At 32.8% G+C, this 21,637-nt stretch overlaps 1 protein-coding gene across 1 annotated transcript; it reads right to left on the reverse strand.

Annotated features, from left to right (window-relative positions):
* Positions 1-1,996: 1,996 nt before the first annotated feature.
* LOC148282721 (all trans-polyprenyl-diphosphate synthase PDSS2-like) lies at positions 1,997-13,189 on the reverse strand. Its single transcript, XM_088224639.1, has 7 exons — positions 12,485-13,189; positions 9,013-9,144; positions 7,797-7,994; positions 6,419-6,555; positions 4,602-4,762; positions 4,172-4,363; positions 1,997-2,211 (listed from the first exon to the last, which is right to left on the reverse strand). The coding sequence occupies exons 1-7, from the start codon at positions 12,808-12,810 to the stop codon at positions 2,056-2,058; spliced, it is 1,302 nt and encodes a 433-aa protein (XP_088080765.1). The 5' UTR covers positions 12,811-13,189; the 3' UTR covers positions 1,997-2,055.
* Positions 13,190-21,637: the final 8,448 nt, after the last annotated feature.

The following is a 21,637-nucleotide window of genomic DNA, read 5'->3' on the forward strand; positions in this document are numbered from 1 at the left end:
TGGCATCATTCAATAATAATTATATATGCATTTTCTAATAAGAAAGTTCAATGCGACGGAAAATTGGATTTAAAAAATAATTTTCTTACATGCAGTAAAAATAAGAGAAATTAAGGAGCAAATAAGGCGAAGTTTCTCAAAAATGCATGAAAAAAAAAAACTACCTTGAAACATCACAGGTTCACATGCTTAGAATAGCCAATCAATTGTGTGTTGTGATAGATTTCCGGTTTCCGGGTAGCGATGTTTAGCGTGTTTTGAAGGGTATGGTGTAATTTCAAAATTGCAAAACTTCAGTGATATATTATACGATACATAAATTTTTATTTTTTTTTGGCTAAGATTGATAGTCTATTAACAAATAATAAAAAAAATAAAACAAATCACTGAAATAGCAGCAACATCCATCTCGATAAAAAAATGAATGAAAATTCTGCAAATATCAACAAAGAAAATCAAATAAATAATATAAAGCGAGTTTTAAAAACTTCAATACCCTGCTTCAGTAACAAGTATAATCACAAGATAACAAGTACATTATTTTTCTGTTATTTGTATAAAAGATTTAGGTACATTGTGATCAAATATATAATATTACGATTTAACTATCAATTAAAAACAGAAAATTTTCAATATTCTGTGGTTTATGCATAATATTTACAGAATATCACTGCGAATTATCCTTTATAAAATGTATAAATAAATTTAATAATTAACCTAGAAAACAACTTATAAAAACTGGTTCTGGCTGCTAAGATTTATTGTCAAATAAAATTTACTTTGGTTTTTACTGCTAGCATCGACATCCTATCTGAGTTAATTGATTGCATTATTTTAGTAATATTCAGAAAAATACAACTTTGTGTTATAAACCAATTTTTTTTAGATTTATAAATATAAAAATCAGAACGTAGACAACAATATAAATATGTTTTATAATGATTTTAGGTAGATGAAGACAGCATATTTTTTGCTGGATCGTTGTTTCATTTTCATAAGTTTATAAATGAAAATCTTATTTTGAAAAAGATAATGTACAAAAAAAATTTCAAGGATTGTTTTCACTCACTGAAAATTCAGTATGAGTAAGTAAAATTTTGTTAAATACAAATTGATATTACGGATGAAATGATTTTGGAAATCTACATTAATTAAATACAACGGATATGAATATGGAAAAGTTTTCAAATCATAACTGAAATTTGACGTGATTACTGCGAATTTATTTTTCGATTTGACTAACACATAAAGACAAATAGTAAATGTATGCAGGTGCAGTGGTGTCATCATCTACCCGTTGTTTTAAAATTATGAATACCGAAAATCTGTAGATGTGGAAATAGTTAGAAAAAGAAATAAGAAAAATGTAACTATAAAAACTGAAGTAAATATTTCATTGTTTATGGCTGATATAACCACAATTGAGTATGACATTTACATATTATGCATTTATACGATGATTTTACAATACTGTATTTTTTGCAATTTCATACATTATAATCTCAAAAATATTGTCCTTTAAAAGGCTCACAAAATACATCTGAATCTCAAATATTAAATGCATAAAAAGTCGTGCAATTGTACAACATAAAAAAAAGTTGCAGTGGATGAGGCCGATAAAAAGTTTTGCACATTTATATTTTTTTTTTTAATAAAATTTATATAGGTATAGAATATTAATAAATAATCATTCAACTGCTGCCAGTAAAATAGCAGTATGTCAATTTAGATTATTTTGCGGAAAATCACATTCATGTTCGAATTAATAAATATTTTTGCTGAACTTGAATACTTCAGTTGACAAAAATGTGTTTATATTCAATAACATCCTATCATTTATTCAAATAAATAATTTTAATCAATAATGCAAACCAGTTTAAGACTACTTAAAAAACACAGACGATGATTTTGATCTCCCGCAAAATATTTTCAATCTACTTACTGCGGCCGTGTCCGCACATAAATTCCATTTTCACAAGGATACATTTTTATTCAATTTTTGAAAATGGATTTCCAAGAACTAGTGAAAATAAGACACATTGGCTTTGTGTTTTTTTAGAGGTCTTGCATCGCAAGAATAATATTGTGAAGGGCGGTACGTGCATCGCAGTTGGGGAAGTTCTCCAGTACTTGGGTAGCTGCAGCGCTGTGCTCACGCTGAAGTAGCCTCGCACGCTCTACTCCAGGACCGGCCAGCACTTCAGCATGGAGCTAAATAAAAGATAATTTTACAGATATGAATATAAATACAGAATACATAAGGAAAAAAAAACATTAGAACCAAAACAATAATATAAACTACATACATATACATAACTACAAACATATAAATGAAAAGCTTCTTTAATAACTTTTCTAGCAATTTTGAATTTCAAACAAGAAGGGTTATAAACTTCTCTCGATTGGCAAACACATACGGTAAATATATCATGAACTACTAAAGTAAAAGTTTTTTTTTACAGTAAAACTCCAACTGCCGAATCAACAAGTGCCAGACATCATCAGGATACGCAGAAATCAGGATAATTGGATTAACCATTAATTTAGGCAATGTTTAGAAAGAAGACAAAAAATTTACTCTAAGATCACTTTTTTATTGTTTTTGAAATAATTCAGTGAATTATAATCACATTAAAAACTTACTTAAACATGTCCAGCAAAGTTAATTGGTTTGACGAAGATTATATATAATAACATCTCCTTTATTTTTTATTTCCTGATAACAATCCACATATTTGGCAATCCGGATGATTGGAGTTCGGATAAATGGATTTCTACTGTACTAGGAACTGCTATTTTTTTATTTACGTACATACATACTTTAATCGGGCAAAAGAAAGGTGTATCCTATGGATTAAAACAACAACCTCACACTATATAATCCTCGAACAGATAATTGAAAATATAAATTGAGTCAAGATTGAAATGTCACTATCTAAATATTTAAATTGTTCCTTTATCCGTCTTCTTTCCTTCCCATCCCCTCTTCTCTCTTCATAGTATAGTGTTATTTTTTAAAATATATTTTTATTTTGTAAATCTTTGTTTTTAATTTTTGTATAAAGTAAGATTCAATATGTCTATGTATTTGAAATTTTCTCAAACTGAACGGTTTGGGTAGGTAGGAAAAAATTGCCTTAAGGCAATATGCCCACCCTTATATGTATATATATTGTATATGTATATAAAGTGTTAAATAAATAAATAATTCTTTCAATTTAAATTGACAAATTGCATAAATATTTTTCAAGCTCTATAGTTCATAGATTTACTTCTGTAACTCCTGCGCGAGCAGTTTTAACTATATCTGGTTTGTCCAAGATGATTGGGGAATGTCTTAGAGTAATAAAGCGCTAAAGCTGTAGAGATGCCATTTCACTCTATTGCATAGAACAAAAGTGCCACAATTTTTTGTTTGGATTTTGGTTTAACAACAGTCGTGTAACGGACGGTTTTATAATTGGGTTTGCAGTTCTGGCCCTAAGAACCTAAACTATAGCTAACTTCGTGATTGATAATACAAGAATAATTTTTGAACATATGCGCGGTATTGTTATTATCACAAAAATAAGTAATTAATTTTACAGTTGAAGTAATTGGCTGTTACTCAGTAGACAGAGAGGCCAACAATAGATTCTATCAAGCCGGTTTGAAAATAAAGGGTATTTTTTATGAGTTTAGTTTAATGAATTTACGTAAACAACATGGATTAGAACAAAACAAGTAATGTAAAAGTATATATATGCAAGGAATGGTTAGAAAAAATAAATCCTCAGTGTTGTGTTTTCATTTTAATCTGAAATTCAACGAAACAAAAAAAAAGATTTTATAAAAAAATCAAATAAACAGATGAAGCTGTTGAGAATATGGAAGTCTACAATAGTTACAAATCTTACGATAAGGATTGAGTGATCTTTTACACACTTTGTAACACTCTGTCTATAGTTAGTTAACCTTTATATTCAAGTGTGGCGTTTTTCGATTTTTGTAAATATGCTTAGTATTATATTTCACTAGCATGTTAGTTTTCCATGGGAAATGGATGTATGGTGAAAACTAGTGACATCTATTGTTAAAAGAAGTAAGATTTTATAGACCTGAAATTTTTTTATTGGGATGGTATCCAACATTATATTGAGAGCAAAAATCTGACAATTTGTATAAAGGCTACCTTTTCATAGTCAACCTTGTTGACGTCGTCTCGCCCCGCCTCTATGTAGCTGTACAGGTGGGGGCGGTGGGCGAGGGTAAACATGACGGGAGCTGCCACCAGGGAGAAGGGCCCCTGACACGGGCCGGCGAATGGCTCCAGATCCAGGCACGCCTGCCACGCCAGAGCCAGGTGGGAACCAAAAAGATAGGCCTGAAACACAGTGTACAAAGACTGGGTATTTGATATCATAATTAAGAAGTGAAGCGCTAATCGTTTTTTTTATTTTTCATATTCAGGTGGATAAAGAATATAGTTCTGTGTGTGAAATAGACCAGAACCCTGGACGAGAATTTTTGACACGATGGCTACTCGTATTGTCACGCATATCAACTTACCTTTCTAATGATTTCTATATTGTATTGGAAAGATAAGTCGATATTGTATTTACCAGTTTTTGCAAGTCCCTCGGTTGTTTTGCAAGAATTAAGGCCCCCTGACAACTTTTGCCCAGCAAAGTTCCAGCACTCAACTCATGGCGAGCCGTCCACTCTGGAGCTGCATGTCCCATTAGCCCAGAGACACTTAGAGGCTCCAGGCGACAGTTCCACTCTAAAAAAAATAAACACATCGAATTAGCATAGAGCTAAAAAAAAATTCTTGAGACACTTTCACCTCATCCTTGGCTCTAGCCAGCTTCACGTAGGTTTATGTTTTCAATTAATAATTTCATGACATCTCTACATGCACACAGCGTACCACAAGCTTAGTTATATTTGTAGCTATATGAATATGCAGCACTTTAAAATATGAAAAACATAAAATTGCACTCCGTCTATTTCTCTATGTCAGCCCTGTAGAATAAGCGGTGTCATACAAAACGAACAGATTGATTTTATTTATTTGTTTGTTATGATAAAGTATCAGCCTTATTCATTCTAGTATTGGAAAAACATCTTTCTTTTTTATCTATTCATCCCTCTCCTGTGCCAATAATATAAAATTGGCAAATTTAAAAGCACCACTATGTAAAAAAGTTATCTCAAGAGTGTTATATTGTGTACTTAAATGTTATTTAGACTTACTTCATCATCATTCCCCTTTCTGCACCTAATGGCGCATAGGGCCCTGCATCGGTACACTAATCGCAGTTTATCTTGATAATTTTTTGTTCCATGAAGGTAAGATGATCAGTCTTACGCTTCAGGTTTCAGGGACAATGAAATATTATAGAGTAAAAACCCCTTTTAAAATAAATATTTTATGTCAACCATGCCGGGAATCGAACCCGAGACCTCTTGCATGATAGGTAAACGCACTGACCACGAGGCCGTAAAGATTTACCTAGTAAAGTAATAATCTAACTTATCGGTAACTAACACCACACTTAAACCGATGTGATGTGAAAATTAAAATTAATGCAACACACTTATCATCAGACAATTGGGTTTTTGAGTTACAATGCTTCTTCACCCCATTATAAATTGAACGTAGTTATGCAGAAAGCAGCCAGCCATAGAAAAGTGAAACAGTGAATAATCAAATCTACACAACAGTTGGAATGTTTTCGACTTTGACAAATGATAAACAATTAATACATTCGTTTTTTTATATTTCAAACGAGTACCTATCTAATTAATTACATATTTGACCAGTTTTAGTAGTACTTTTAAAGTACCGTAAGATTTGTATAGAGCTGTGGGTGTTTTCAGCAAATTGAAAAATGCCGTTTTTGAGATCAACACTGTTTTTAGAAGGTGATTTTCACAGTTTTTTGTACGAAAGCGGCCTGGCTGTTTTTAGCAGAACATAGAATTGACCTTACTGCACCCGATAACACCAATATCTCATTTTTTTCAAAATCGTGGACTGGCTGCGTTCTACATAACTACGTTCAATTGCCACTTGAGCATTTACGACACTCAAAAATCGTTATCTTTTCTCCTTACATTGCCTGCCCAGCACCGTTGAAGCTACGTTTTTGCATATATATCTATTACTACAGACTTTTTTTTTAAACCAATCGACAGGTTACGGAAGCCTTTATGAATTGGCGTTAAAGATATAAAGGTACATTGATTGAACATAACCTTAACAATCTTAGAAACTAATTTAAATTACATTATGTTTGGTGATAGCATAATCTAGGCAAGTGTCAAGTAAATTAATTTATTTGTTGGCCTTTTAAAACAGATGCAGTTAATGTGTATTTTAGAAGAATTTAATGTGTAAACCTACACAATTAATTAGAAAAGAAAATTAGTTTACCTTTAAGTGGCGGTGTTCCTCCATCTGGTAGAGGCTTCGAAGGCAGAGGATTGTTTTGTGTATCTCTGTCACCGACAAACTCCGATTCTACCAAATCTCGAACAGCGGATGATATTAACTCATTCAGTTCTTGATTTCTGGAAAAATACTAATACTGAATAACCGTCACACACAAGTGAAATCGATCACAATTGTTTCTTCTTCTCCTATTGTGGAGACCATATTCATAAAAAAATATATATTCATATTATAGAACCGGGTTGTGGTCCGGTGGTAGTATTGCGGACTCACTAGCCAAAGGTCCGAGGTTCAAATCCCACTCCACAACAACTCGATTTCCATTTTTTCAGCATAAGTTATTTACGAATTTTAGGAAATGGTCTGAAAATTTAGATATTTGAGTAAATAATAAGAACTCAAGTATTTCTCTTTTTGAAAAAAAAAATGTTTTTTCTTACACAGCATACAAACATAACATAAAACAGAAAAAAAATCCCAGATAGGCATAACCTCTGCGAGGTAAACATAATTTCATCAGATTTACGTTACAGCACATACACAATAAAAAGTACACAGCATAAGTATTTTAATATAAGAAACAAAAAATAAACTTATGAGAACAAATGAAAACTCAATGTTTCCCAAAAACAGTCTCTCTAAGAAATTATTGTAAATTATTGAAAAAGACTTTATTATCTAGAGATGGTGGACGATGTATAGTGAGAGTTGAATATGTTTTTTCATTTTAGTAAAACTTATATGAACGGCATTTGAGTAGTAAAATGTTATTGTAGTAATATGAATATTATTGGTAATTTCTGTGTTAAGAAAGATTGTGATTCCGATAACAGAATCATACAAACCCCACATAAATGGGGTATGTTTGGCAGGTTATGTATGCATAATGTACTTCGGTAGATAGAGGGGAATGATTTATTTTAATTAATTTTCCACAAATACTATTGTCTTTTTGTGTTTTTAGTGAATTCAGTAAAATAAGTTCCTAACCATAGGCTTTTACGGCTTTGGCGAGCCAGAGCAGTTGTTTATTTGCGGGATATTGTTTATCATTTATTCCCTGGATTCATTGTATTCTAAGTCCTTAGCAGTTATATATCCTTTGTTAATTTAAAATATCTCACTGTGATTGTTCTTCATTTGCACACGACATTTGCACATTTAGAGTTTTCGTTTTAATCACTAGAACCTTACATAAGTTAACTTTTTATCCATTCTATGTATAAATGTTTTTAAAAAACACAGTACGCGCGCACAAAAAGTTATTGTAGCGTTTGAATATGAAGATTACCAAGATGGAAACTCTAAGGTATACTATGTTTGGTTTATTATCTAAAATAAAGAAATACTGTTAAGTTACCTAAGTCCAGCGAGTTCGGCACAAGAGTTACCCAGCAAGTAATCTCCACTGAGTAGCGCAATCTTGTTACCAAATGTCATGTCTCCAAAATCAACAGGTAAATTATCCTCATCCTGAACTGGCTGCAAATTCACTAGACCTTTGTGGACAAGGTGACTCGTTCTGATCATTTCTGTCACTTCAGCTAAGGCACGTTGACTGAAACATTACAATAAATTCATTGAAATGTATTTAAATCATTTAAACACAATATTTTACCTGTAGTGTGTAACATGTGTGAAAATTTTGTTTTCGTGTAAAAAAAAAGTTTATGTGAAAAACCTTAACTGGATGTATGTACTACTTTTTATGCTTATTTATTTACATAATTTATGTTGTTCTTCTTAATAAAAATGAAATATAATAATTCTTACTAAACTATTTTTTTTCCACGCAGTTTAAATTTAATAGATGAATAAATTCCACTGATACAATTAACTAATTTTTTTGATCAATATGTAACTATTTTCTTATTTTTACATACCATTATACAGTCGAACTTGGTTATTACGAGGAAGATGGGACCGACTGAATTTGCTCATTTTTTGAAAGGTTTTTTTAAAAATAAAATTGGCATTGCATATTATCATTAAGTAAACAAATAAATATACCTACACATAATTGAGGATAATTTTTTTTTAATCTGATATTTGTCCCACATGGTGGATTGGGTTAGTAAAAAAATTGAAAGCCAATATTGAGACGCATCGATTACTTTAACAAAAACTCACCAAAACACGCTAAGAAACGGTTAAAATATTGAAGTCTTATCGTTTTATCAAAACATGATATTTTATCGGGTCGTGGTCCCGTGGCTAGTGTCTCGGACTCACGGCTTAAAAGTCCGTGTTTCAAATCCCACTCTACCCCAACTTGATTCCCATTTTCTAATAGTGAGTTATTTACAACTCGTTGAAAATGGCCCTCAAAATTAAATGTTTGGTTAAATCATAAGGACACAAATATTTATTTTTCATAAAAAGGAAAAAAAAAAAAAATACCCAGCTCAATAAAAATCAGTTAACACTAATTTGACCATGTTGAGTGGATTTATTCAACCAGTTTGTGAGCTAAGTTTTGTTTATTTTACTTAGTAATTTTATTTTGGACACAAAGATGGGGGAATAGGTTATAATATTAAACATCTCTTATTTACAGTAAATAGTGGGACAGTTACCTGTGAAGAACACCAGCTGACTTATCTTGTTCCATATCGGGTATCTCAGGACTATGTCCGGCTGCCTTGGAAACCAAGAGAACAATAAGACCCCACGCCTGCATGTTGTTTTTGCCATTGTAGAGTAAATTTCTGTGTAAAAATATTCATATCATTGAGGTTGTATGATCTAGGAAATTAGTTCAGCTGTGCAGACGTTTTCAATACTAAACAGATTGCAAAAGGAAATGATATCAAAAGAATTGATAAACTAAATGTAAGGATAGGGTCAAATTTTTTTGTTTATCAAATTGGGTTTTATGTTCTTATGTTCAGAATGTGTAGATTAGTCAAATATTCGGACAACTTGGAATTCATTTAGATAGATCTATCTGCTTTTCGTAGATCTCTTCATCATTAATACGGTGTGGGATATAGGAGGATTAAGTGTTTTATGACATACTCAAATATCAAATTTGAGTACCTCAATCACAAATGAGGTGAGTTGTGACGTAATTAGAAATAATGACTGCGTTTTGGGCTCGCAGTCGTGTATGAAACATTGCATACACGCAACAAATAAGGCACAAACCCAAGCACCACCCACAAAACACAAATGCATTAAAATATGCCGTGTCGGTCGATCCGCCTTTCCGCTGAATGTATGTGTGTTTGATGTGTGAGATGCGCGCGAGATTCGAGTGGGACTAAGCATTTGAGGTGGTGCAAACATATTTTGTATAGAGGCGGGACATTTTGCATTCGTGCAGGCGACATTTGTAGTGCCTCTTGTATGAGTGACTCAACAGTAGTAGGGCTGGCATGGCATAGCTTATAATTTCAAGTAGAACATCTTATTTACATATAGACTGTATACCATTATTATAATTTTCTTGTTTTGTCTTTGCTAAATGCATTTGTGTCATGTTATGGGGTTTGTATTTGAATACATTTTTCTACGTGTAATTATGAAGACATAGTATTTTGAGTACGGCCATATGTCTTTCGACAAATACTGGATTCACAGATATTTTATCAGAGATGAAGAACCCTTTTACGAAGGGAATATGAAAGTCCAGGCATAAAAAAAATACTTATACAATGTTTAGCTTGGGAAATAACATTATCTGCTAAAGAATGACACTCATGTGTGAACAGTATTAAATACACTTTAGCCCCAAGCGTGTTTACTGAATACACGCAATGCCAATAATGTTTAACTGTACACAACACTCGTCATGTTTTAATTATAATTCATTATGTTTACTTAACAAATGCTCATTCAACACTGACATGTGCGTGCCCTAAATTAAAATAGCCACCTAGATCAAGGGCACAATTTACTAATTGGATTTGGAGATTTAATCAGTTTTGATTGGAGATGCGCAAATACACATGGTAAGGTGGAATAATCTTATAATTTACCGTTTCCTTGTAGGGATAGGCAGAGAGGATAGACCGCCACATTGTCTATCCTGGCATACATTCCTAGCTTCTCCCACATTCATACACCTTGTCATACATGCCCCTTATTTTTTTTCGCTTTTGACATGACCAGACTTAAGATTTTGGTTTATTTGATCATGCCATGTCTTCCTTGGTCGTCCTCGTCTCCGTTACCATTAATTCTCGCCATGTATATCGATTATACTGTTCGTTCTACATGACTAAACCATTTCGGAGACCCTTTCTTAATCTTATCGATTATTTATTTCTCAAATTTGCACTCTCGCCTGATTTCATCATTCGTAACCCTGTCATATATTGATTTCCCACCAATTCGTCTATGAGATCGCACTTTGACCGTTTTCACTCTGCTTTCATCCTTACTCTGCCAGTCCATATTTCACTTCCATACATAAGTGTTAGGACTAAAACTCCATTGTGCACTGCCAGTTTAGCTTGAGTGACATATTTTTACTAGCAATTATTATGCCTAGTGCGCAATTCATCTTGTTGCCCGCATTCACTCTCCTTTTAACATCTTTTTCTACTCTTTCATCTCTTGAAATTAAGTTTCTTGTTAAGTAATTGTATAAATAAATTTATTACACTAACATTAAGTAACTCAAAAATTATCACATAATTCTAATAAATTGTAGTAATAAATAAAATACAAATAAATTGCTGCCGAAAACACAACAAAGGGATGAAATAAATGGGATTTTGTTTTAAATGTATTATTATTTTGCAAGACACTGGCTCACAGATCAGAGGTCCGAATTTCGAACCCTGCTTTATCACAACTCGATTCCCTATTTCTAACATTGAATTATTCATGACTAGTTGGAAATGATTTAAAAATGACATAAAATTGAAATATATTGACAATAAAAAATATTTTTGTATGATTTTCTTATTGATAGACCAGGTGAAGCAAAAAAATATGTATTTTTTGTAAAATAACAAAAACTAAAAAAAATAATTCTGCTGAACATTTTTGAAAAATTGACCCAAGAAAAAGTATTTAAGCATTACCAACAACTAAAGTAAAAATGTTTACAGCGGGGTGGTTAGGGTTGGTTTGAACATGTAAAGCGAATGGACGGCGAAATAACGGCTAAAAGGATTTAGGATGCGAATTTTGATGGATGCAGAAAACAAGGAAGACCGAGAAAGACATGGTATGACTAAATTCAACAAATACTTGAGGATGGGCATGTCAAAAGTCGAAATAATCAGCGTGCATGCATGAGAAGATGATTGAATGTAAAGGAAGAGAGGTCTGTATGCAAAGACAGAGTGAAATGGCTTTTTATCCTTCCTGCCTACCCCTACGAGGAAATGAAGTGATGGTTTGTTTGTTTTGTTTGGACGGGTAAACTCCTTCGCCAAAGAGCCTGAAGCCTATGGAAATGCTTGAAAAGCTCTAACAACACGCTTCTGTAAGCCACTGCAGGGTGGATCCACTCACCCCTGTTCGAGCGGTGGCTGCAGATGCTGAGACCGCCATAAGAACATAACATAATGGATTTTTAAAAAAAATTATGTCATTTTTTTCTTTTCTTATAAGTTGGTTATGTTTATTGATTTTTGCTTTCTTTCTAGTTTTAATTTTTAGGAAGATCGTATTTTTTTATTAATGTGTTAGTTATTTCTACATTATTCTATGAAATTAAAGTATTTATTTATTCTGGATAACTTCTATAGTGCCATTTTTGTAGCCCTTTTAATGGAATAAAAATGATTATTATATCAGATACTTTTTTCGTAAACTTAAGATAAAGGTTTATCATACTTATATATATGTTTATCCTGTCGGTTTGTAAGAAGGTAGGTCCAACGCAAACTTTAAAACCAGTTTTGTGACTAATAAGAACAGGTGTGAGAAGAATACAATATTGAACAATGTCAATGCCAAATAATCTCACATCACTTGTTATTACTAATTTATTATTGAAACCATGAAATATTACAATATACTGAAGTACAGATAGTAAAACAACAGTAATTATAGAACTGGAAATATGAATGGATAATAACTACGACTTACTTGGCAGTTTTCAGAAGAGGATGGTTACTTCCGACTAGTTTCCTCAGGTGGAGAGCCACGTTCGCTATTTCGTCACTTAATAACCAACGCAAACTCAAAAAGGACGTAGGATAACCGACAATTTTTTCGGCTTCACTGACAGCGCGATTCCAATCTGGCTTTGGCTGAGCGTAGCTGGCGTATCGCACAGAAGTGGTGGAAATAAATATTTTACTTGCTTCATTTAACACCATCGAATTGTGTCCTTGAGGACTAACATTTTTTAATGATATTGCAGTAAGATAACTCTTCTGCAAAAGTGATCTATTCAATCGACTAAATATCATTTTGAAAACAAATGTAAAAAATCGATATATTACTTATCAATGAACAATTGGACGAACACCTGATTGTCTTAGGAATGTAAATGGGAAAGTTAAACGGGTGAAAGTTTTTACGTTTAACCTACTTCTTTTCACATAAAAGTCATAACAATTTATAAAGTAAATTACGAACTGTCGATTAATTGTTTGAAATAATCTATTTTATACCGTTTATCTACTAAAACAAATATCGTATATAATAAAACAATATTCACACATTCACTTTAATTCACATAAAACGGAATATTCGTCAAATTTCTCGATTCAAAGTTTCAAAGTTTCCGGAATTCGGACATCGGAAAATTGACATATCGAACCATAGACCAAAAGATCATATTTATATACTTGAAGACCATAAAGTCGTAACATTTTGTTTCATTTCACGCACTAAAACTGCGCCGCATAAATATATAATTTGTTTTTGTGAATTAGGTACCAACAAAAAACAAGCGATATAGCACCCGCTTTTTCCCTATACGTTTTTTTGCATATTGTTATCCTTTTCTTACGAGATAGTTACGTATAAACCATTCCTCAAACATATGGTATAGGTTTGCAAATTCGGCTGCATTCCAATGCGATGCCCTCCAGCCACCCGCGCTGATCTTAGGCCCGCGAGACCCCTAAATTTCTCATCCCCCCCTCGATTTTGGCCTTTATAAGGCGGATTTCTAGCCCTAAAAGTCAGAGTATTCCGGGTCGTCCTCTAACCTTTCTGCTTACCTAACTTCTTGGTACTTTTTGGTAAGGACAACCACTCAGGGCTCTCCTAGCGAACCAGCTTGCTTTCCTTTTCTGGAACTCTTTGGTACTAGGCTACGCCCTGGCTCTCATCCCGTACAGTCATATTATACTGTCAACCCTTGCTAACCTAGTTGCTTGCCTTATTTGGCTCATCCGGGTTCTTTGGTCAGACATATAATTTGATTAATTGAGATCCTAGTAATTGATTCCGAGTACCTTCTCAGTGAAGTACGAATGCTGGCTGTTCGGCCTTTTCGCTAACTTCTGAATGCGGTGCGAGACATCATATTACTGCGAAGAGCTAGTTCGGTTGTCCGAGGCACACACGTGTTTTGGCCACCCGGAACCCGAGATCACCCCCTGTTGTGAATAACAATTCCGCTGCCTCTCAATCTGTAAAATCAGTGCTCGTCAACCCGTGTAACCAACAATATTGTAATAAGTTAATTTCCTATTATTGTGGATAACTTATTTAGCGCTATTTTCGTAATAAAATACCTCAAGGGCGCTTTAAATTTGTTATTTAATTAAAATAATTTATTTCTTCTTAGTGCTTGTACTGTATGTAAAGTATGAACTGAATCAATAAATATCTTTGAAATATAACCAGACGTGTTATAGCTATTTTTTTACCATTAAATAGTTGTTGCTTCTGGTATCTTACCCGGAATGCTTCGAACCAATACTGTAATTAGTTGTACGCTTGTAAAACTTTAAACTATATTGAAAAAAAAATACTTAGAAAAGTAATATTTATAATAAAAACATAACGCAGTGGTGCTTCTAAAAAAATAAATGTGAATAAATAGTAGTGTTTTTTTCTCAATTATTGTTATTGTAACGTTAAAAAGTTTATTAAAAGCGTTATTATATTCTTCTCCGCCGACTCAAATTTCTCAGAAGCCATTTTTTTGTTTTTTCAATATCATTAAGATAATGTGGCGACTTTGAAGTTTTCTCTGCGCATCGTTACCGGCTATTTAAAATACCACGAAGGAATTATTTACACTCCTGTGCGTCTACTGACTCTTTAATTCATATCTTGCACCCAAGTACTGACTACCAATCAAAATAAAAAAAATCGATTTACGCATATTTTCAAATACCCATCGCTAAAACGGGGGTTCACAAAGCTGCTGTCATAAAAATAGCCTGTGTTTGCGTTGACTTTGAGCTGACAGTTAGCCAATGGTTGCATGCGTAACGATATTTTTCTTTCAAATTTGTATTTTTTATAATCTTTATATCGAGAAAAAAAAGACGTCTTACGTGTTGTAAAGATGCATTGCACACTAGGAGTAAGTACTATTACATGTGGAGAATCTTGATATTTTATATTATATTTAATTTGTCGGGCACAATTCAAAATATTAACGGATCGCTTCTATTTTCTATTGCATATTGTAAGATCCAATTGTATTGTGCCAAGGCAAATTTAAAAGTTTCGTGTAGTTTATTATACAATTTTTTTTTCGGCTATCGCCGACAGTTACATGCTAGGGAATTCGGCCCTTCGGGTCTCAGTTAATTAATTAGTATCTTGGACACTGAAATTTCGCCCCTTTGAGCCTCACAATTTATTTGTTGCTGTTCGGAGCAATCTAAATGTAATTAACAAAAATCTGTCACTCAGAATAATGCTATCAAAACCACACAAAATTTACAGATATAATACACTAAATATCCCGCCGGCCTCCATGGTGTAGTGTTTAAAACGATTGACTCACACACCGAAGGTTCCGGGTTCGATTTCCGGTGATAACACAAAAATTAAATGTGATTTTTCTCAAAACTGGGTGTACTGTACTGTAAATCACCACTGTCACTGGAAAACACAGGACGACATTTAGGATTTTGAAATAAAAATTAACTGTGATTTGAATAAATAATTGAAATATAGACTCCCTCATAATACTATTTTATATTAAAAAACACACCTTTAAGCTTTCATTTCTTAAGTTTCAACACGTACAAAGTCAAATACATTTTATGGTTAATTTTCTGTTTACAGAAACACAAAGTAAACTGGCAATCATGGCGCGTTTACAGATTTTATATTTTAAAACTAATTATAAACTTAAAATTGTAATATAAAACTAATTCAAATTGAGTTTTAACCGCGAAATATAACGTAAAAATATTTTACAGCTATGCCGCATTCTGTATTTACGTAAAGCATCGGCCGACGGCTTTACGAAGAGACTGTTGATTTTGTAGAACGTCGTCTGTCGCACGCGTCCAGTGTAAAATGAGTGTATGAATGACAAAGTTAGCGCTATACAAATCGAATTAGGCAGGCAGTGTCTTTTTGTATGTTACCCTTCCTTTCAGTTCAATGATTTGAGCATCAAAATTTCTACCAACAAAAATGACTTCTTATTTACTTCGAAATTAAATCTTATATTCCTATGCACGGGTTTGGCCGGTCACCACGCCACAGAGAAAATATGGACTGATTAATAATTATTTTGAAAAATTATTTCATCTATCAATCGGCATTTATCATAATTTTCATACACGAAACAGTACACTGACTAATCTCCACTCGATTTATTTTAGCAATTTTGTTTCCCGTGAGTAGAAACTGAATAAATAAAACAATGAACATAATAAATAAGTATCCACCCACCCTACTTTTACAGGATCGAGTGGGTTGGCACGATAGGTGTAAAACGGGCCCATACATGACAGACACAATCAATCATTTTTAGGATTTTAAGATAATAATATATAAGATACGCTCGCCACGACAATATAAAATTGCATTGGGTGGATTGACTTTTATTGCGATCTAATAAATAAATATATATATTTGATGACAGGTATATGCACTAACCAGTACACCATGAGGCCGACTAAACTCTACCCGATTTCCTTTTGCAAAATTTTTACCTGAAAGTAGCCACTAAATAAATACAAATAATAAAAAACAATTCACTCTAACTTTACAGTGTCGTATGAATTTGTACGACCTCGACCGGTGTGAAATCGACCATTGGTATAAATTAATTGATAACATTTCATTCAAACAAATTCTAAAATGGTTATGAAATAATGTTATGCATAGAACCGGGCTGTGGTCCAGCGGTAATGTCACGTACTTACCCGACTTACGAATCAAAGGTCCAAGGTTCAAACCGAATATTATGGTGGATACACCTCTATATCATATAATATATTTACCTCAACTTGCTTCTAATACACTGCACAGTTATTTACGAATTTTAGACAACGGCCTCAAGTTTTTTATTATTTTAGTAAGCAAATCTCTAATATGAACTATTTATTTATTTTTTATTTATGATTTATTGAGTTAGTTCATAATATCTTAGAACTAAGATAAACTTTTTAATAATATTACATTTTTATGTCAAAATTTCTCAAGAACATCTTTTTTCAAATTGATTAAAAATATTTCAATGCTTTCTATTTATTTTATTTCTTCAGGTAACTCATTGTACAGCTTCAATCCCTTGGCCAATGAGTTTTGAGACTCTATTTTTCACCTCATTCATTGGTAATCTAATCTTTTTTATCCCTAGTTTAATATGTATGACATTGTTGGTTAAATTTGATTATATTTTTCATTTTATTTATCCCCTTAATTACTTTATGTATAAAAATTGCTAAATTCTATTTTATTTGTTGCTTTACTGTGAGCAAACTAATTTCTTTGTGCATTCTTTCTACATTAGAATACATTTTTCTTTTGATTAAAAGCCTCGTCACCTTATTTTGGAGAATTTGTATATTTTTAATTTCCCCTTAATTAAATTTAAAAAATGAAAGAATAGAAATTTACCAATAAATGTATGACCTAAAAAATAAATAATTTAAAGATAATGCTAATCATAATAAATAAGAATAAGGTTGTGGTCCCGTGAAAGTGTCGCGGACTCACCGATCAAAGGTCCTATGTTCAAATCCCATTTTACCACAACTTGATTCCCCTTTTGAGCACAGAAAGTAAAAGAAAAATCAAATATTTTAAGAGAAAACAGAAATGATCCAATTAATTTATATTAAAAAGCTTATTTAAATAAGCTTTTTAGTATCGAGAAAACCTTTTTATTCCTTTAAGAATTACTACCTATACATGATAATTAATTGTATGTGCCATGTAGAAATAACTTTACAGCCATAACAACAATTTGCGATCCGTCACATTTCACATGTATCTCCCCAATCTACACGGCACGATAAAATTAGGATGGATGGATACTGAATACTTATTTATTATTTTCTTGGTTTTGTGGAGATTAATCGGCCTCATGGTGTACAGATTAGTGCGTTTTTATGCTATTAAAACAATTTAAAGATAAAATTATGATACGATTAAAATTATTCCGGCCCATGTTATTATATACAAAAAATGTAAATCCACCTGTACCGCGTGAATTTTTACCATGGTGTGAAATGGGCCTTGTGTCGGACACCAATTTAATATTTATTTTTTATCTATTTTTACATAAATTCAATGATGATTTTTATCATATAATATGTGTGGAATTTAATCCTGTTGATACTTAAATTCGTTTAAAAAAAAATTATCTTGTTGATACTTAAATTCGTAGTTTTAGGAAATTTATTACAATTTATTTGATATTTTATATTTATTTGTCCGACGCACTCCGATTTAATTTGGTTGCACGTGTCATTTATTTCAGAATTCTAGGACTAACTTAAAATTTTCACCTGTAATTTGAATTTTCCCCCGCGAAATGAGTCAGCGGAGAGCGCATTTACATATTTTGTATTGAAAAATATTTTGCTCTTTTTAAAAATATTTTTGGTGTAAAATCAGGTAAAAAACTCGAATCTATGAGGATTGGCGGTTTCCGCGACAGTATTGGACCCTGGGGGGGTCTGCAATCGTTCCCGGAAATCCCGGTCAGCTAGCTTCAGAAGCGCGAAATTTTTAATCTGGCCGGCGCGGGATGTAACAGACGATGCCAGGCGCACCCCGGGGCCGATCTCGTTGCGGTCTTCACCAATAATCTTTTTTTAAATTTTCTACAATTCGGGATATATAATGCATGCTTTTTGAACTTTTAATTTTCCATACATTTTGAACGAGCTGTATCAAATGTACCTGTCTCCGATATCTCGACTTTGAACGGCCGTATCAAATTCCGCTTTTGAGATGGCTACCTGGAATTTGCGCTATGCGGTCGGACCTAGCGAGTTCCATCTGAGGAAATTGAGACACTTTTTATTTTTTACCTACCTGATTTTACACGAATTAATTCCGAGATTTTTAGAATTTTTATGCTCGTAAAATACAGGTAAATCCAGTACCTCGGACCAACCCTCGAATAAAGGAAAGTTTTTTCTACCCCAAAAGTTGGCCGGGGACTGGACTTAGTTAATACGATATAAATTAATATGTATCTTCAAATATTTCCACCTTTTACTTCTATGTAATGCTGGGTAGTAAAAATCTTAAAACCATTAAAATATACAATTTTTCGTGACCGACTTCGGCACGGTCAAATTTATCCATATAATACTCGTATGTTCAACTAGAAATAATAAATATTCAGTTTTTCTCTACTCTGCGTTTTATTTTAATATTTTATTTTATTTATTTCGAATACAAACAGAATTAATATAAATAAAAACTGTGAAAAATGTATACACAGAGGGCCTGCCATCCAATTATATGTATTCACTAAATTATACTGCAATAAAGCGACGACAGTTGAAAGTTTAAACAATATAAAGAATAAATATACTACATATTAAAATAAAAGAAATATGGACCAAAACAAGGAGATAGTGGGAAGGAAAAGAAGGAAATTGACAAGGAGTGGTGAAGGATGTAGGAGTGGGAAATTGCATTTCATTTCATGATTAAGAGGAAGAAAATAGTCAAAACGTCTCTTCTATGTTATTCGGAATCAAGCCTATTAGTTATCTTCTGTACCTATTATATGGAGTGTTAAATATATCAAGACTATTAAAATTCTTGTTAAATGCTTCACATATATGAGGGATCGTAGAATGTTTTCGATGATTAGTTTTATTATTACGAATATAGAAAATATCAGAGAGTCTAGTCGGTCTGGAGGGGACACGGTAAGCAAGTAGATGAATTAGTTTTGGAGAATCAAATTCATTATTTACAATTTTGTAAAGCAGGATCTGATCGAAAGTATCTCTTCTGTGTGCTAATGAATCAAGGTTATGAAATTTTAAAGAAGCTAGATTATTTGAAAAATGCAAATTAAATTTGTATTCTTCTTGTTTCAGGAATTTTTTTTAACACTCGATTCTATTGATATTTAATTTATAAACCGGGGACCAGATAGCAGTGCAATATTCGAGATGGGGGCGTACGTATGTTATATATAGCGTTATAAATGTACCTAAGTTTTTAAAAGATTTACACAGCCGCATGATAAATCCAGTCATAATATGGTCAAATCGTCACCCTTCGCCCCGCTCAGCTCCGAAGATCGTCGAGCACTTCGCCCTGCAGTCGTGAATTACCACGTCTAGAGCCAGAGCGAAGGTTTCTCCTCCTCGCAGACCGCTGTGTACGCCAGGCTCTAGACGGGATTATCTCACGGACGAAGCAACAAGGTCTCTGTATTCGTCCCACGGGGTCCTACCGCTGCTAGGGACGCGCTGTCTCGGTTCCGGATTTACATCCAGGAACTGGACCTTAATTTGCCCGTTTAGACTAGTTGAACTTTTTGTGGCGAAAATTTAGTAGAGTTTTTGAACTTTTTTGAAAATTATGTTATTTATAGCTTGAAAGCGACTATCTTTATTCTTTTTTTTAACTCTTTTCATAAAAAAAAAATTGTACAAATTTGTACCTTCAAGGAATTGCGATATATATGTATATTTATTTTTCTAGTAGGATATATTTACAAAAGTAAATTATAAACCCGCATTATAATCAAACCACAAAAATATTTTTTTTAAGAACTTACTTTCTAATAATGAGGAAGTTAGGTGGTTTTTTGTTAGGTGGCTATTAAACTAATCCAAAAAATTAAAAATTAATCTATCGTTTAATCAGCGTTATGATTTTTTCAGATTTAGTATTTTATAAATTACTCAGAGTTCTACTCTAAATTACTCAAGTTGTTCCTCTCGGTGAGTTCTGCTGATTGGTCAGTTGACTTACTCTATCACAACTCTCTTAGCACTGATTGATCGATCAAAGTAGTTAGTTTGTATTAAAATATTTTTTATTATTTTTTTCATACATTTTCAAGAAACTTTGCCGTACAATTAAATGCCCTAATTTTTAACGCGCGTAAGAATATTTTCCGAAGGACTGTTTTTCCTCATTATAATATTGAGGTTTGCAAAGGAGTAGTAATTTTACACATCCAAACGTACGTCAAACCGATCCCTAGGAGTCATTTTAGGGAACTTCAAAATTGCCGAAACTACTAAAAAATGTCAATCTGATGTCATTATGCATAACCATTAGTAATGATTAGACTAATGATTGTCCCATTACTTTAGTAGTTTGTGTGGCTGAATCAGTAATGTAATTTGACAAATTAATAAAACACTTGCCATTTGACAGCTTTCCTCCCCTATAACACGAACCCTAGACCATTTTAGCGAACCTTTAGTAGAGGTCGGTAATGTTACATTTTTTTGCCTACTGAAATAATAAACAAAAAAAACGATTCTTGATTGTATTATGATTTTAAAACATAATCTTAACGTTTACCTTTCATCTCGCATAATTTATTTTGATCTCGGCAATTAAATTGAATAAAATCTCTTAATAATAATATTCCAAACGATTTGTGTTAAACCTTGAGCTTTGATTGAGCTTCTCTTCAAGCTCGAGCGAAATAAGATAAATAGACCAAAAAAATGAATGGCAGTCGAGACCGGGACTGAGGTTTTGTCAGAGAACATAAAACCGTGGGTACTTTCCGCGTTATTGTTGTAAAAATAATTTGAAAAACGATTGTTGGCAGCCTCCGCGGTGTAGTGGTTAGGACGTTTGATTCGCACACGGAAGGTTCCGTGTTCGATTCCCGAGGAGAACACAAAAAATGAAAATACAACT

Source organism: Micrasema longulum, unplaced genomic scaffold (assembly GCF_059751315.1).
Source record: "Micrasema longulum isolate JH-2025_06_02 unplaced genomic scaffold, ASM5975131v1 h1tg000300l, whole genome shotgun sequence".
In the NCBI taxonomy this organism is placed as follows: domain Eukaryota; kingdom Metazoa; phylum Arthropoda; class Insecta; order Trichoptera; family Brachycentridae; genus Micrasema; species Micrasema longulum.

Bases quoted from the DNA above. Each gene is read 5' to 3' on its own strand.
- LOC148282721 (XM_088224639.1), bottom strand. From the start codon at position 12,810: ATGATATTTAGTCGATTGAATAGATCACTTTTGCAGAAGAGTTATCTT. The intron at 4,364-4,601 runs GTAAATACAATA...ACTGTGTTTCAG, and splicing joins CGAGGGACTTGCAAAAACTG to GCCTATCTTTTTGGTTCCCA. The intron at 2,212-4,171 runs GTAGCCTTTATA...TCTTTTATTTAG, and splicing joins ACAAGGTTGACTATGAAAAG to CTCCATGCTGAAGTGCTGGC.